The 18,958-nt window shown below is 44.0% G+C and overlaps 1 protein-coding gene across 2 annotated transcripts in view; it reads right to left on the bottom strand.

The window, feature by feature from the left end:
- The window catches only part of LOC105559190 (angiotensin-converting enzyme), a 68,194-nt gene that overhangs the window by 7,000 nt on the left and 42,236 nt on the right, over nucleotides 1-18,958 (bottom strand). For both annotated transcript variants that reach the window (XM_012007293.1, XM_012007294.1), the window contains exons 11-12: nucleotides 14,192-14,335; nucleotides 56-222 (exon numbers count right to left, since the gene is read on the bottom strand). In XM_012007293.1, coding sequence (XP_011862683.1) covers nucleotides 56-222; nucleotides 14,192-14,335 — 311 coding nt within the window. The remainder of the gene's footprint in view (nucleotides 1-55; nucleotides 223-14,191; nucleotides 14,336-18,958) is intronic.

Below are 18,958 nucleotides of genomic sequence, written 5' to 3'. Positions count from 1 at the left end.
CTCTCTCTCTCTCTCTCTCTCTCTCTCTCTCTCTCTCTCTCTCGTTATCGCTTACCGTATGACCAGCCGACCACCTCGCCCGTCCTCAAATTCTCGGTCCTCAACCAGTCCTCCAACGGCCGGAAGTACTCCCTAAGAGCGGATCCGTCTAATCTGGACTCGCCGGTGGCTTCTCGCAGCGTTTCCTGCCACGGGATGGACGAGCCCCTCTCCATTAATCTCCTGCGGACAAAAGCAAATACGTTGATTCGTGGCGCTCCACCGTGTCTCTCCATAATGAAATATCGCTGTCAATTAGAATATAGAACTCGTAACCCTTGGGAAAATTTACTTTAAGGCCCGGTTAACTTTAAACTTAGTTTAATTCGTTCCCTGTCTCTTTCTAAAGTAACAGTTGGAAAGAGACAAAGAACGAATTAAACTGAGCTTAAAGTTAAACAACGTTGGAGAAACCGGGCTTAATGAAATGAAAGTTTTTAAAAGGGATCTCTTTTAAATCTAAGAGTCTATTTAAAGAGGTTAAAAGTTTACTTAAGAAATTTTACAGTGATTTTGGACACTTGAAGTAATTTTTAGACAGCCAAGCCTGTCGGAGTTGCCGCTAGAGGGCCGCACGGCACATCACTTTCTCGTAAGAGGGAAATCGCACGCGGTATTAGAAATTATATCACATACTTTTCATAATTCTTAAAGTTTTCTTTTAAATTCTTACAGTAAGTTTTAGGTTTACCTTAAATAAAAGTATTAAGTGTCCAAATTTACTTTTTACATTTCTCAATTTTTTTAAAGTAAAATGTTAAGATTTTCAAGGTATATTTTTCCAAGGGAAAAGCTGGGATATTTTTCCGGAGAAAACATGCAAAATCACATTTCGAATAAATAAAGAATAGAAGAGCCAAGACAGGATTTTAGTGTCTAAATGATATTAATTTTTTAATTTATTGCGAAAAATTAGTAAGACGCCCGCCCAGTGAGAGGAAGTTCCTGGTTCAATTAAAAAATTAAAATCATTTAGACGCTAACATCCTGTCTTGGCTCTTCTATCCTTTATTCCTGCGAATTATGATTCCACGTCAGAGTCTTATGAATTTTATCGCTTAAAATATCGTTTAATGCAGAGCTTTCTGTAATCTTTAAAATAACGTAACGCAATATCGCTCGAACGATTGCCAAGGCCGGTATTCATAGTCGGATTTTATGCTCAAGACGGTCGTAAGATCATCTTTAGATACTCCGTGGCCAATGAAATATTCCGTACAGCATCTTTAAGGCCTGAGCAGAATGGCTGTCTTGTACTCTTAAGACATAATACAGTTATTGTGTGTTACCTCAAGACAAAGGTTTAAAACATAAAACATTGTCTTAAGCGTATACAACAGCCATTCTGCTCAGGCCCTTAGATAAATTCAAGACGGTTTTGAATATAAGATCTGACTACGAATACCGGTCTTAGATTAAAATTGTCGCTCAACTTCGCCGGACAATGTCGATGAAATTGTTTAAACGCGAGTAAAACCATCACCGAGCGACGGCATGTAAGAAAGCGGCACTTTTTGCTTTATCCAGCGGAAACTGTTGACGGTCGACGCGGCGAGGTCGTTAGGTAAACGGAATGCGCGGACCGCGCCGCCGAGAAAACGAGATTACGCGCCGTATAAAGAGATTACATAAGGGATAATCTCGACGATTTCCGCAGGTGGATATTATTCAGTAACGCGTGCGTAGTAGCTAGGCGCTACGAGGTATTTACGGCCCGACGTTCTTACAACGCCGGACGTGCTTTTCGCGCGGAAACGAGGCCGCGTATAGGAAGGGAAGGATAACGCGGAATCGAGGTGGCGAGAACCAACGACACGCGGCGCATAATGAGAGGCGTGCGATTTTACAACCCCGCCGTCGCGATTCCGCTGCTCCATCCATCGCCGTATTTTCTAAAGCCAACGGCACACGATACTATTTTTCCCTGCACGGAGAGAATTTTCTCGTAAAATTCACCCTGAAAATCGTGGGACAACATGCCATTTTGAACAACTTTATGAGAGCTTCTTGAAAGTTTACCATACATTGATAAAAAAATATCTCAGTCTAAAAAAATATTACTTTACTCAAGAAAATTATTCATTAGGTGGCTCCTAATAGCTTATTAACTTAAATTTGAAAAATAATAAACAAATTAAAACATTGCTTTAATTTAAGTATTTATTAAATACCAAAGAATAGATAATTTTAAATTTAAAAAATTTTATTTTAAGCCTATAAAATGTTTACTAAGATGTAATTTTCACAGCGAAGAAAATTGAATTTCTTATTTAACAGAAACAATTATTTCATTTAATAAATAGTATTATGTATCTCATGAAATCTTTATTTGAATGTAGAAAATGTAATGATTTAAATTAATTTAGTTAATGTAATTCAATGTAATACATTTACTTGAAATTTGATATTGTTCTTTAAATAGAATAAATATTTACTTCAGCAAAAAAATAATTTTAAGTAAATCTATTTACTTAGTTACAAAATTTTTTTGTCAGTGTATATTGTACTAGTAAAATGTATACTAAGTACAATTACTCGTGGAATCCATGGTAAAATTTCAAAAAAACTTTCATAAAATTCTTTGAAATGCCGCGTTGTCCCACGATTACAATTCAAGATAAATTGTAAAAGAAAATTCTCTCCGTGTGCTGGATTGCTTACAAGAGCTGATACATTAGTAGCACAGTGCATTGACCAAACATTGGTTAAACACTGACCGAATATTTCATGGCTGTATTGGACCAATGTTTGGCCAATGCACTGTGCTACTAGGCTTTAAGCTGGAAACACACGAAGAGACTTAAGCAGCAAGACTTAAGAATTTTAACCAATCGGAATTTGTCATTTCCTTAAGTCTTAAGTTTTATCGTTTAAGTTTTTTCATGTGTTCGGGCCTTCAGGTCAGGTGACTTAAGGTTAAGAGCCGGAACGCTTTCCGGGAAAAATACAGAAGCTTGGAGCTTTATGTGATCTTTAAGATAATGTTCCGCGAAATTGCCGAGAGAAGCGGCTCCTCGAACCATTGCTACACAGTTGAAAAATTTGTGTTAAATTTAACAGATATCACATGTCCCAAATGGTCCACACAAATTTTTGTGTTAATTTAACATAATATGGATATGTTAAAGGATCACACTAATAGTCTGTTAATATTTTAACACAAAATAAATGCAAATCTCAAAATCATTTAACATAAATTTTGTGTAAACTTAACATATTTTTAATGACAAAATGAATTTAAAAAATGTAATTTTCACATTTCATAATAAATAGGAATGTATCTTCGGGGAGGTAGGCACTAACAATAAGACACGCCACTTATTTTTCGGCGAGAAAAGTAACGGGCTAGGATTCGAACCTAGGACCTTCAGCTTGCCAGGCGAGTGCTCTTCCAACTGAACTATCCAGGCCCAGATGTAATAAGCCAAATGGTCCGAGATCACTCTCTTATGTTATATAGAATAAAATCAACATTTCATTCTGTAAATTTTAACAGATAAATCTTGTTACTAATAATATAGAACATATGTATTGTGTAAGATTACAAAATAAGTACACATTGTGTTGTTTCAACATTTCTTTTCAGTTATTTTAATAATTTTACATTTAAGGTCAATTAACATAAGAGCAATCTGTTAAATTAACACATGAATGTGTTAACCATTTAACACAAAAATTTTAACGGACATTTCTTTTAACAAGAAAACACGAATTTTCCAACTGTGTAAGATTAAAATTGTCGCTGGACTTGGCCGGATTATCTTGATGAAAATATTGATGAAATTGTTTGAACGAGAGGAAAACTATCAACGACTGATCGCATGTAGGAAAGCGGCCACATCATCGGTCTCTATTTTAGACACTTTATTTCAGACCTGACCTATCTCCCCGACGACATTGCTCGTCACCTCTTCGTTACTCCGAGATGAAAAAATGTAACTTGAAAGAAATATGAGTTACGTGAAACTGTCAGAAATATCTTAAAATCCATTTCTTGCGTTATAAGCTTCGTTTTCCCCGTAGAAACGATGCATAAACAGCGATTCCTCGAGACGTGCGCGTTTGGCTGTAATGTCGCGCGATTTTAACTTCAGGTATAGGTCACGACTCGAAAGCGAGACGTCGCATACTTTCCAGAATGAAAAAAAAAATGTCCAGGCGCTTTTTACTTCTCGGCTATTTCTTAGTCCGCGGGAATAAAAACACAATCGCCCCGGAGCAGTAAAAGGACGCAGACATCCGTTACAACATTCCCGTCCCGTCGCTCCTCCCAAATTAATTGATACGCAAATTTAATCGGGGAAGCGAGACAATATGCCTCAGCGGCCGGGGATGATTGATCGCAAATGAATGCGGATTAGGCCATCGACACTGTCGGCCGATCGGACGATCGTCGTCTGCTACGTCCGTAACGCTGATTTCAGATTAAAGCGACTCCGAAGGCGACGCTCCGCGGTCCCTGAGAACTGGTGCACGGTGCCGACGGAGGTGACTGTTTAGACGCGCGGCGGTTACGCAACGGTGGCGGCTGCGGTGGACGGTATCCCGCGCCTGATCGCGGCCTCTCAAATCGATCGGTGGATCAACGGCGAATCTCGCAACTTTTCCTTTATGCATAATCGCGGCGTATCGCGGCAACGTTCACCAAGTGGATTAACGGGCTTTTAACTGCCAACTTCTTTAAAGGCCTGTGTCCACGATTCTACAACTTGGTCCAGGTTCCAGTTGCGAGAAATGTGTAACCAATCCAACTTGCAGCTCTTATGGAATAGCTGCAAGCCGATTGGCTGCACGTTTCTCTTGAAACTAGAACTTGGACCAAGTTCTAGCAACGTGGACGCGGGCCTTTAGATGTGTTTTTGCGTGTATCGAATGTTGCCGCGTGCTGGCTCTTCTTCTGGCGAGCAACGCGATTTAACAATGCGCCCGACTTGTGTTCTTTCTATGAATTTATTCAATGAATTTATATAAGGGTCATTTGTATATCTTGATCCAATTAACATACAATTGATTGTACTCCAGTTTTAAAAGACGTTTCGTTTGCACAGCTATATTCAATATATGGCTATGTCTACCAGGTTGGACGAATCAAATCAATCTCGACAATTATTATACGTGTCCACGATCATTTCCGCGCCGAAATTGCGCGTAGATCACATCTCGACACTCTTGGGGCAATTTGCGGTAATTTTGCGTTATCGGAAAGCGCGACCGACGGATAACGTCAATGGCGATCGCGGCGTCACGAGACGGCAAGAGAGATACTGCTCGCCGACATCGATTCCCCATCGTCAATCCGTTTTCGATTTACTCGCATTGAGTAAGAAACATTCGTGCACATTCACGCCTCTCGTGGAAAATGAATTCAATTGGTAAAAGCATCTCGATACATCTCGAGAAGTCCGATCTCCTTCTCCCCCTTCCCCCCCCCCTCTCTCTCTCTCTCTCTCTCTCTCTCTCTCTCTCTCTCTCTCTCTCTCTCACAGCCTTTAACCGTAATTTATATCGATCACATAATTTCCGGTGTTCGGCACGTAGGCGAAATCGGTACTTTCCTGCCGACGGGCGGTGCATTTCGCAACGCCGAGATGCTGCGAGGAGACGAACGTTTTGCCGATGTGTTTGCGTGTGAGTGTGTGTGTATGTATGTGTGTATCAACAAGCAGGTGCATAAACTCATCGCGAAAGTATAATAAAGAACAGTAAGTGTCTGACGGAATTACTTAATTCAAGAATAGTTAATTCAAGAATACTTAATTCAAGATAGGTGAGAGAGAGAGAGGTGGGGGAAACTTCTCTACGAAATTTTTACTTTACAGAGACGTTATTGACTACATCTTAATAATATACTTGTAACTAATTGTACATCTAAAAACAGTTTTGATCTCGTCATTAGCATTGCTGTAGCACCGCATTTAAATCTAGCACTTTTATAAGATGCAGTCTTTTGTAATAAAACGTGAGAGAGAGAGAGAGAGAGAGAAAAAGAGGAAAGTGTCAAAGTACAACATTTAAAGTGAATAAAAATCTAGAGCAAGGAACAGCGCTTTTATACGTAGCTTTGTAGGACAAATTTTGGCAAAGTTTTGTTTACAACAAACACTGAGGATTAAATAAGATGATTTAGCAGAATAACAGAGGGACAGATATCAGATTTTACGGAGAAATGAGAGACTGAACGGTGAAAGTGTCACTGAAGGATCCACAATAACGGTAAATTACTGTAAATTACTGTAAACGGACGGATGTGTAACAGCGAGTTAAAACGGATATATGATTGCGCTCTCATTGTCGGTCACTTAAATCGTGTTTTGGTTTCTGCGATCGTGGGCAGGGGCGATTTCATGCATTCAGAAGGGAACAGTTACGCGGCAGTTACTCTCAATTGCATTCAAGGCGTAAATGTTGTACAGTGTACCGCAAAACCTTGTTGCCGTTTCTCGATCGCGGGACAGCACTTTCAAACGATTCCTTTCCGATCCTCCGCGCGATCGTCCGTGGCGTCCAAGGACGAAGTGCCAATTTGCATTTGCGTTTAAATCACCGCGGTGCCGGTGTGTTAAGCGAATGCATAAGTCAACCGTGATGTCGCGCACCTTTTTTGCAATTCAGCAAATCGATACGTGATCAAGTAGCATTGATGAATATGAGCAGAATGAACAGAATCTAATAGAAATATAAAATGTGAATAAATAACGAAACCTTTTGAATAATTCCAGGCGGAACTGCGATCTAAACCTTGACCACAAAATTTATGTCCCACTGCTTAAAAGTTGCTGCTTAAAGAAACGAAATAAAATGAGAAGACGCCACACGTTAAGTTTTCAATTGTAGGAAATTCTCCAGGTCCGTATAAAGATCCGGTGAATAAAATGGAATCTTTACGATATTTTTGAGTACGCGAAAGAGAAATTGTGTCGAATAACTGTAGAAAACTCGAAACAACACGAAGAGCAGAGATTAAGCAAGATTAGATTGTATTAAACAAGCAGCATTAGATTGAACAAGTGTTACGGTCTACGAGATTTCCTCGCGTGTCGCTCGAAAAATTATTCAAACAGAAGACCACTTTGCGAGACTGCCTTTCCGATTTTACAGCTGCGTTCGAATACATCGCGTGCTCGAGTCCGCAGGCGTCGGCATTTCGATCGATTTGTTCGCGGATTTTCATATTGAAATATCGGCGGCTATTTTCCCGCGAGTTCTTCCCATCCGCGTGCGACGCCCCCCGGATCTCGGCCAGTGAAAACGGAAGTGCAACGCGTAACGCAGCGCGCCGTTAAGCTAAAGCCAACGGCGCACGATACTATTTTTCCTACTAGATTGGCTACGAGAGCCAATCAGGGTTTAGCCTTAAGTCACCTGATCTAAAACTCCGCATCCGGATTGGCTCTCGTAAACAATCCAGTAGGAAAAATAGTACCGTGTGCCGTTGGCTTAAGTCACCTGATCTAAAACTCTGTAACCTTATTGGTTCTCCTACGCAATCCAGTAGGAAAAATAGTATCGTGTGTCGTTGGCTTCCCTGGCGAAAATAACAAGCTTTATGAAGCGTTGATAACCGTTGAATGAAGGTTTTTTTAAAGTTCATATGTTTTAACAAACTTTATGAAAATGCTTACACAACGCCGTTGTGTTTTGAACGCTTTCGGAACGCTTATAAAATACTGTATATAACGTTTCATAAAAGTTCTACAACGCTAAGTTAAAAAATGCTATATACAAACGTCTTCTAAACGCCGCAGCGTTGCAATTTCCGCTCTACAAATTCTCTATTGACTGTTTCTAAACTCTCAACGAACTCCTGCAAACGCTCACGTAAACGCTATATAAATACTTATGAAACTTTTTATTTTTGCCAGGGTTTAACCAGAGCCGTATTAGCCTTTTAAGACAACGCTTAAGATGATTTTGGAATAAGAGTCGACTATGAATATCGACCTTAGCTTTACTGTCCCGAGCGTCGAGTCTCCTTCGCCGCGCCACGGACTCTCTCGCGTTCCTCTACGCGACACACGCACGCTATTTCTCTTTTCTTTTCCTTTTCTTTTCATTTTTACCGCGTATACCGCGCTTTCGCAATCGGCGCGACGTCGCCGTCATCGCCGACATGCGCGGTAAAGCGAGAGTTCGAGAGATTCGTCCTTCGATTGCAGGAAGTCGGCGCGATCTTGGTCGATGAAATCGCGATCTTCGGCTGATTTTCCGTCCGTACGTCGACGGTACGTAAACGTGTCGAGCGTATCGACCGCATGTTTGAGCAACGGCGGCCGATAAAAAAGCCGGGACACATTCGGAGAGACGTTCTAATAATATAAATGCGATTTAATTCGTTGTACCGCGACGCATTTATCGCTCATTATAGACGAGTGCGGTCACTGGAAATTCCCCATTTCTTCGCGCATTTATTCAACGATTGCTCGCACCAATTAATCGCCATTTTGATCCGTAAATCTCCCGCTCGAGTTTTGCGCATAATTCAATATTGCACATTACAGCGCTCGCGTAATCAAAATCGCAATTAATTTGGGTGGCGTGACATAAATTTTGTGGCCGAGGCTTAGAATTATTCAAAAAATTTCGTTATTTACTTACATTTGATATTTATTACTAAGAATATACTTCAAGTCGCCAGCAGTAATTAATTAGTATTTTCTTGACCATATCTGGCATTTTTAATAACACGGAAAATTTATTGCGATAAATATTACCACATGCCTCAGTGGTCCAATTGGTGAGACGCCCGTCTAGAGCGCAGGGAAGTGTCCAGGGTTCAAACCCTGGCTGAGGTAATATTTTTCGCAATAAATTTTCTGTACTATTAAAAGTGCCAGATATATGGGCAAGAAAATACCCAAGTTGCTTGATATTTATTGATATTACTTTCATTATATTCATATTCATCACTTGATCGCGTATCGGTGCACATTGCGGTTAAATGTTATGTTCTATCGAGAGATTAGTTCGGCTTCGACGAAAACTGCTTTATTGCAGGATGCCACGGCAAGTTGGCCTCCTGCCAGCAGATTTCGATCTCTTGGTAGAACCACCTTCAAACACGGAACAATCCTTATCGAGTTTCCGCTCGCCAAGAGGATCGCGCAACTTTCCACGTCTATAAAACTTCGCCCGCGTTACGCCTGTAAATGTGCGCGAACGAGTCCGCGGGCCTGGCGAGTGCATCGTAAAAGAGACGGGGAGCGTTTCTAACATAAATTATCACGTTAGAATAAAACCGCCCGATGCTTTTTGTCATTTTATGTAACCCTTTAACGCGAATGCGATTTCATAACTGCCGGGAAAACACGGGCGTTTGAGCCGAGCGCGTGCGTTATTTCGCTCCTTTCGCGCCGACGACGGATGGGGCGGTCCCGCGATTTCGCGCCTCTCGCGATTCTCACGTCTGCGCGTGCGCGGCACCGATTTTATTATCTCTCGACACGCGCCGGGATCTAGCCGCCCGAGATATTTTGCGCGTCGACCAAGGTCAATTAAAAAAAGAAAATTATAAATTCTAATGAAACAAACATCTTTGCGAAGCTATAATTAATTTTAACTGGTTGGCACTTTCGCAACATATGAAAATTGCGTGTTCGTACATTTGTTACCACTTTGTGTCTTTAATAAATATGGAAATCACGCGCGCATTACCGCCAGAAACTTTTACCCACGTAACCGCGGGGGGAAATTATATAAATATCGATGTGTAATATCGATACCGCGCGTACTGATTATAAACGCCCATGTTTTTGCAGTTTTGCCAGCTTTATGTCGAGCCGAGATTACGTGCGTCCGCCCGTTCCGCGAACTAAGAACCACGTCCCCGCTCTCCGTAAATGGCCGTCCATACTCGTTATTATCGGGATACACTCGTCTCCGATTAAATAAAATTGTAGAAACGACGCAATCGCAATGATGCCGCGAGGACAAACGTCTGGCCGGCGCACCGGCGAAATTGCAGAACCGCGCGAGCGAAGATTTCCCTCTCGTTGACCCAGATAAACCGCCGGATCGCTCTCCGAGAAGGCGGCCGAGATCCGATCGCGAGGCGATCGGTGATATAATGCCCGGCCACGCGCGATCCGCGCTCAATGAAATTCTACGCGGACCAGCCGCGTGGATAACGACGAGGATTGTTCGGCTTGGCAAGTGCGAGGCAAGTGCAGGCGGGCGCGCCGTTAATAAAGGCGCCGTGTGTCAAAATCCCGCGTGTGTCTCGCCACGGTAGGCCGATACGATCTTAACAATAAGCGTCATTACCGCGGCGCACGCATCTTGCAACACTCGCCGGGGATCACGATCGCGTGCATAATGTGCGCCCCGTAATCAACGACGCAAAACCGCAATCCCGTACGTCTGCGCGCCGCACGAGACCGCGGCGCCGCGGCGTAAACATGGAAAAGACGCTGCTCCGGCTGCTAAAGAGCCGCTTAGCGGCCGCTCAGCACCACCTTTCTCGAGGCAGTTGGCTGTATTATTGCGCGTTGTATCACTCGTGTGTACGTTGCCTACATTTTATTTGGCCATTTATTCGATCGCTCGCTTGAAAACGCGCATTTTTATTGTCCTCACGCTGAAAAAAAGAATCTGATAGATTCAACCAGTCGTCTGTTAGAAAATGGACCAATCGGAATACCTTTAGGATTTACCATGAAAGATATTTCATAACCAGAAGTTTGCTAGACTTCACTACAAATCTGGTAAATCCTAAAAGAATTCTGATTCGTCCATTTTCTAACGACTGGTTGAATCTATCAGATTTTTTTTTCAGTGCACGGGGAGCCGTGCGAGACGCGACACAGAGAGTTTCTCAGAGAGGACGGCCGTTGGGAAATTTAAGAATCTGAACCGATTTAAAAGTAGTCCAGACTTACCAGACGTCACCTTTGGATTTTAATATACGTCGAGTCGCGTATGTTAGTGAGGAGGGAAAAATGTATCGTAAAAAGGAAATACCAGAACTCAGAAATTTATATAAAGATTGTCATAATAGACTCGAATCCGATTTAGAATTGTTGCATTGGCTACTCTCCCTTTCTCTCTCGCAATTGTCGATACGTTCTTCGATGAATTCAAGTCAATCAAGCAGTTAGTGTCCAAGTTGACGAGGGATTATTTGGAAGAGAATCACGCGAGAACAAACATTGTAAAGACGCGCAATTATAAATGGCGAAATCGTCCTAGAGATTTCGTGCTCCATATTCCAAATATAGTTACGCGCGAAGTACACGCAACGGACGCGGTTCTGCAAGCGGATAAATGCGAAGTTCAACTGGACGCTCCAGTGGCGATGTAAAACTAAATTGTCGGGCCGCAGGCGACCTAGTCTGAAATAAAGTCTCTAATTTATCTTCGTAAAGTCAATGGCTAAAAAGTATGTAATTTATACTTTTGATAAAGAAAGAGAGAGTTTGATGCTTGTAAGGAAGGAGGAAAAGCGTAATTAACATTTCGTTTAGCAGCGCCAACTTTTTTAAATAAACAACAGTGTCGTGAATCAGGATATTTATTCAACAATTAAATTAGAAAAGGCCATCTTTTAATAAAATGCTTATTTGTATTGGAGTGGTTTGCATACTTTTATTGAATAAGTATTAAAAATTTGTCTCATTAATATTATTGTCTCCTTTATTTCTTTCGGTAAAATCTTATGCTCGAAATTGTTAGAATATAAAATTTTAAAACAATAAAGTATCCAGTTTGTATAAATACCCATATTAGTTGGCGCTATTTAATGATATCATTACTTTTGTAGGGAAAATTAAAATGTTTTTTTTCTAATAAAATATATCCAAATAATTAAATTAGATAATTCTTGATTGGATGGCGCCTATACTTAGCGTCTTTTTTCACCGTCTTTTTGAAAAAGGTTATTTTTTATATTTGTGTCATTAACTCATGGATTATAAATTTTTTTATTCATTCAGCGAGGTGACAAATAAAAATTACGATGTCGCGCTTGATACGAGCACGTCGTGTAATTTTTTTTAAAATATAGGAATTAGTATTCCATCCGTTTCTATATTTAGTCGCGACGATCGGCAAAAGATCAGCCGGCGCGACAAGGCGCGACTCTTCGGTCTCTTTTCAGGAAGTCCCAGCTTCTATGCCCATCACGCGTACATTAACTTCGCGTAGATAAAAATGCTAACCTTGAATCTTAAAAAGATTCGGGGACAAAATGTCAAGACCCCGAATGAGGCGTCGTCGATCGAATTCGCGGCCCCGCCTTGCTGTGAAATTCCGCGGATTCTTGACATTTTGGGAATCCGGCTCCGGCTGTATGGCCATCGGGTTAAGTCGAGTCAAGAACGTCTCGTTTGTGGAATTGCATTAATTAGCAAAATTTTGAAAGCGAAATGGGCAATAAAAGAAACGTAGCGTTGCCTTCGTAAGTACCGTCTTTTTATTCGACGATATTCTTAGCACGGCGAAAATTAAGAAGCCGAGAGCTAATCACGTTTAACGTTAAACCCTGCAAAATAAGTTAAATAAATTAAGATGCAGTCGTATCCAATGTAGTGCAGAATCGATTTTAAATGCCATTCTAACACGCTGCAATCCTTGGACAAAATTACTTGTCCTACCGGTGCTTCGGATAGACGCGCCTTTCAACATAGTTGCTTCGATTGATGCCCAGGATGGATGTCAACGTCTTTTTAACATTATAACAATCTTTCCTCTCCCATCGCTCCACTAAATTTCGAGCCTCTTTTACGTACTGTGCCGCCAAATACTGTAATAAGCTACCATCTTCCATTAGATCATCTTCCTCTCTCGTCTCTTTTCGTTCCTCAGCAGCAACTTTTCTTGCTTTTTCTCTTGTCTAACACTGCCGACACATGTCCTATATGTATCCTTCCGTAGCGTTTTGTCCAACCTCTATTTCATATCAAACTTCAGCGGGTAGGCTTTGTAACGGTAACCTTGTCAGTGTCTTACCTTTTGCTTTCGATCTTTTTGTATTACTCTCTCTTTCGCTGTATCTCTTTTGCAATAAATTAAATTATATTAAAATTAAAAAAGCTAACTGATTAACATGTCCGACTGATCTCTTTCGCAAGGTCGTGTCTCAATTTTACGCAATCTCTGGTTATTCTTTTTGTTTCGTCGCATTCTGGACCAGAATGAGCGTTCAAACACAAAAGCCGAAAATTGCGTAAAATCGAGGTACCGCCTTGCGAAAGAGATCAGTCGACGTCTACATTATTTTCTTGAAAAGGACCGCAAGCCGGACGGCCGAAACGTCGGGATAATTTGAATAAACCACCTGCCAGTTTAACTCGTGGAACGATTCTTTCTTACGTTTTAAAAGAGATATTGCAAATCTAACTTTTTAAAAAGTGTTCTGCGCCGAGGAAAAAAATTGTGCATAAAGCAGTAGACAAACGGTGAGGTCGCAGTATCAATGAACGGTTTCCTCCGCCCTGCTTCCTTTCTCTCGATGTTGTGTCATTCTCCGTGATCTACATTTTTTTATTCGACCTAGATTGCAACGCAGTTTTTCAATTTAGACTCATTCAGATAATCTTTAGCCCTCTCAAAGTGCGCGGGCACTTTAACGCGATGCCCGGCGTATCCTCGACTCATCGTTATCCCAAATACGTGTCGCGTAAATTAAAAAGTTCCGTGTCGACATCTCTTTTCAATTATACATAATTAACATCGGATACTCAAACAAGTTACCGAGTTACGTATTCACCTGTGCGTTTCATGGGGCCTTAATGCACCGTTTAGCCGGCACTTGCGTTTTTCTGCTTGCTTTGCGCACCCGCGTAACGATTGCCTGCCGGACATGGCTCGAAATGGCTCGAACTAGCGGCGCAGCTTTTTTAATTATAATAAAAAATACAACACGCTACGCAAGCGCGGCGTGAGAAACGCTCGTTTTTCCTCCCCGCGCGTTTCCGTTTCGCGAGCGAATTCGGCGAGGCCGCGGTCGACCTCGTCGCGTTTTCGCGCCGTAAAGAAACCGCGCCGTTGCGAAAGCACGCGTGCATGCGCTGATTAAAAGCTGATTATTAAAAGATGCGGGCCTTTATGCCATCACGTCCGCTTTTCGTGCTCGGCAGATTTTACGCAAGACGTGGCGCAAATTAATGACGCAAAGGTTTTAAGTGCACGATAATTCAATGGACTTTTCGTATCTCACCCCAAGATCCTGCCGGCCTCGGGCCTTCTGTAAAAGTCGCATCTGTGCAGCGGCCTCCTCGGATTGTCAACACCGAACCTCTGCCCCGCAGCCTGGCACAGCGAGCGATACAGCTGAAACTGGAGGACCCCGGCCACGAAATTCCTATAAAATATGAGAGAAAGCTAATTAACTTATATCATACCTCTTACGCATATATCTCGACACACTTAATGACGCATTTAATCAGCCTCGCATGTATCCGCGCGAAAATAAATATTTCAGGCGTGGGGGGCAAACTTGAAGAGCGTAAAGTGTCCCGGTAATGCGAAAAGTTGACGGTCATTCGTTACACCAACGTGCCCCTTTCTGTCGCGCTTATTTAATTAACTGACTTTGTGACGCATAATACCGTGAGATATTACCGCTCGGAGAGAATTGTGTGTTAACGGAACGAGAAAGGATAGAAGAAAGTTCGCGTAAGGCGAAGATCACGCGAATTTCATTACGATTATCCGATCAGCGACACAATCTTTTCAGTTATCTGTAAATATTGAACGTTCGTTAGATCAAATGTTTATATCACACGGTTGTGCTTACATCAGTCGCCACTCACGAAAGTGCGAACTTTACTTTTCACTTGTGCAAATGAGGAGCAAAAATTGTTACTGGCCGGCAATTTCCGCACGCGACCGTAAAAGAGACGGTGTATTTTAATACGAATTATCATTATCCCCTAATTATCGTCAGCCGATTCCATACCACGAATTTATTGTCCCATGGAGCGAAATCTGCTTACAATTAGTGAAAAATTCATTGTTAGATCGTGGATTCGTCGCGGAAGAAGATTTGCGACTGAACTTGGGCGCTGAAAATCCGCTGTCTCGTATTAGAAAGCTGCCTCATAACTGAGGGACTTCCTCTGTATATTTATATGTTTGCCGTTTACAAAATATCAGAGGGGGGAAATTATGTCGAGAGATCCGCTTATTTATTCACGACTGGTCTAGATTCCAGCCGGGAGGTGGTTTCTAAAGATAGGCGACGCGCGGTGGTCACGTCCGAGCTGTCAATTTTCGCGAGCCTTGAGGAGATCCTCAAGGCCAGTGTCAACGGGGTCGGCGGGGTCACGGGGAATCTCGGTTTCTATGGACCTGTGTAATATGACGGTAGACACAGTACTCTGGGGCCACTCTCGCCGTCATCGCGCGCGCCTATACCGGCGTCGCCGTCAGGTAGGCCGCGCGGGAGAAAGAGAGAGAGAGAAAGAGACAGGACACGCTCGGCAATAAACTCGGTGGGCACGCCGCCGTTTCACCGAGAGAGACTCTTCATCGGCAACGACCTTTACGTAACACCGGCCGGGCGATCCACCCGGGGGACCGCGGCTCGGAATTACGATCGTTATTCCGACACTTCCACTTTCCCCTCCGCCCGCCGACCCGTCGGGCGGGACGTTTGAAAAGACACGACGAGTGTCGTAACGCGCGGACGTCCGAGCGCGAGTACACGTGTATGTTTGTTACGACTGTCGGTGCGTGCGTGAAATCATCGACGAAATTAATGAAATCGACGATTTCCCAGGCTAAACACACCGCGGTAAGCCACGCGCAGCTTATAAACACCCACGCAGGCTCGAGCCTCGGATTCATTGCTGTACGTTGAGAAAGACAGCGTTTGCAGGGTATTAATTTTATAATTGATTTTACAATTTTACAATCGACGCTACAACCGGCGTATAAACAGTCGTCCATTAATTACGATACCTCCGATTATCGCGCGGCGGTCTGCGCGCTATGGCGTAGACGCGAAATTACGGGCGAGAGCTGATTATCGTAAGCCCGAATTCAGATGCAGCGGATAAAATTCCTAGGCGCCGGAATATGAAATTCGGCATAAATTTTTGCGGCGTTGCGAAACCCGCCGCCACCTGCTTTCGCAGTTGCGGCTGTTTTTACTGGCAAATTTTATCGATTAACCTTTCTTGTCTCTGCCCACACTTGACGGGTGGGCGAGCGCATCCAAATGGCATCGCGGGAGAGTCGGAGCGAGGCGTCGCATTGGTATTCAAGGGGAAAGAATCGTCCCGCGAGGAAAGGCGATTAAATTGGGTTGCACGGTTGAACGGAGCCGAGGCGAGACCTTCGCCCTGAATGCCAGGCGGCCTCGATCATTTCGACGCGGATCTTTTTAATCAGAAAACGCTAGCTTTACGAGCAACTTGATTAAAAGATCGGAGACACCGAGCGCCCCTCGTTAGTTATAATTAATAGCCAGAAGGACGAGTGCGAACGCAACGAAATCGCGTCGTAGAAAGTGCAAATTAGGCATGGGACACGCGACGAGAACATTTTTATATAAATGTTTTCGATCCCGTAATCGACATGTGCGGATTCTTAATTGCTCCCTTTGTAGAAGAAACGCATCTCGCATTGGCAGCTCGCTCGTCGAGCTCACTTTCTCTCATTCCAATTCAAATTCTACTGCGCCTTTACAGAAAATCAGTTCTTTCTGTGTCAGATTATGAAATCACTTTCGAGAACTTTTGTCCGACCCGTCATACGTTACATGATGAATTAAAGCGCGCGAAATTGTATCTCTCGACGGAAAAGGGGAATCTCTTTTCCTCTTCCTCCATTCCGCATCGCGGAACACGTCGCTTTCGCCCGTGAAAAGAGAAAGAAAAACAACTTGTAACTCCGCGTGGATTTCCGCGAGCAGCTTCGGTATCATTTGCTGGGTGGAGCTGATATAATACCGTGCGGCGCTGTCGCGTAAGGTGATCACGTCCCGTGGATAATGCGCCGGTAAACATCGACATACTTGGCCGCGTGCTAGGCGGAGGAGGAGGAGGAGGAAAACGGAACTTCGCCGGCCGACCGGCTCGGAGCGAGATCGTGACGTGGGACCCCGCGTGTCCCACGAAAGGGAGCAGCGGGTACACCCACGAGATCGGCGGGAGATAAGTCCTAGCGCTGCCTGTGCACTGTGCCATGTGCATCTGCATGCACGTACGTTTGCTATTACGTGGCGCCGTTACGAGGCGTTGGGCACCGCGTACGCGGGCGAGGTGAGGACGAAAACGGAACGGTGATGGCGAAAGGGAGAGGATGGATGACGACGTTGATCCGCGCGCGATTCGCGTGACCGTTGCAGTCGATCGCCACGAAAAATGACGTATTCAACGGCACCGTAGACTGAAACGTGCGTTACGTTGCGTCAGCGCGACCGGCGTGCGACGGGTTTTCGCGGGGAAAGATGTTGGAAAACGAAAGGAAAATCTCTTGTATAATTCGAAAAAGCTGCCGTTTAGCTCCCGCTCGTCTACCGAGCAAGCTCTCTCGAGTCTATTCACGTCGTCGCTGAGGCTGAGAGGATCAGCTGGCGAGTCTCCCCTTTTAAGTGTACTTCTTCTCAGCGGACAAATTGTATAATTAACGCGAGTTAAAAGTCCAAATTTTTAAAAGTTTACCCCTTTGTGGGAACGTGATATTTCTCAAAATTCCTTTAAATTCATGTGCTCAATCGTGATTGAGCATATGAATCCACCATCAGGCGCCTAAAGCTTGTTCGAGCGCCGAGTTTTTGAAATTTCCCTTGACGAGAAAATATGCGGGACGAGGGCCGGGGATCGAACCGAGGACCCTACCGTTACTACTCTGTCGCGCTAGCACGGAGCTACACGTCATCCCACGCAAGTTAAGAGTCGAGTGTCCGAGGCGCCACGTCCGTCGCGCGAATCTGAAATCGCGGGTGAAATAATAAAGCGGGAGGGGCAACCTTTCTACGGCCCGGCCGTGGGTATTGCGAGCTATTCGGAAGCGGCGGAGTGAAAAGCGGGAAATTTATTATGTTGAAGACACACGGGAGAGCAGACGTAACGCTGGAATGCGAATTATGCATTCTCGCGGGAGAGCACGGAATTGCAGGAAAAGGATAGGAAATTAGTATAATTTGCGAACAGAGAGAAACTGGGTTGGCGTACGTCAATGCCCTACGTGCACGCTCGCATTTATATACACAGCATGTAATTCATCGTAAATTGGTATACAAAAAGAAAGAGATAATATATCAATGGAGCCGAGTGAGAATGTACGATCCTCTCGTGCTCGATCGGACGATGGATCGATCGGCAGTTGGCGGTAATAAAGCAGCGAGTTTCGTAAAAGGCGCAATCCCCGATTGCGCGTTTCGCCGGTTGCGATCGAGACCCCCGGAAGGGTTTCGCCCGATTTCCGCTCCGGTCGCGAGGTACTTGTACCTCGAGGAACTACGGCACGCATAGTAAAAGTCGGGAGCTCGGTTCGGGCGCACTTTAACCGCGTTTCGAAACGGGTCGGTCCCCAAGGTGGGGAATTAACGGAACGTCGCCGGATTGCGTCAGGTGCAACGCCAAGAATCGGCGAGACTCGACGCGAAATTTGATTTAACTCGCGATCGACGTATAAATCTCTCTCGCGCGGGACGTAAAACGCCAACGCGGGCACACAGTGACAGCCGACGCGGCGGCGTCGCTCGGGTTGACGCGTGTGTCGCGTTCCTACCCGATATATATCCGTATCAGCCTGACAGATTTACTGGCGAACGGATCGTGACCCGTCCAGGCCGGGCTCTGCGGGCAGAACGTTACGTGCGAAGAGGCGACTTTTCACGTACCGGGTTAATCCGGGCGTTCGCCCGAACTAGGGAAGGCACGCGGACACGATCGATGTCCCGTCGGCAGCTTCCGACACCAAGGGGAGTTCACGGCGGTGACGATCGGTATGTTCGCCGTGGCTTCAGAGAAAG

Source organism: Vollenhovia emeryi, unplaced genomic scaffold (genome assembly GCF_000949405.1).
Source record: "Vollenhovia emeryi isolate VEMERY1.0 unplaced genomic scaffold, V.emery_V1.0 DF939286.1, whole genome shotgun sequence".
NCBI classification, from domain to species: Eukaryota; Metazoa; Arthropoda; class Insecta; order Hymenoptera; family Formicidae; genus Vollenhovia; species Vollenhovia emeryi.
Note: the sequence above shows the minus strand (reverse complement) of the source record. Positions and strands in the feature narration are given on the sequence as shown.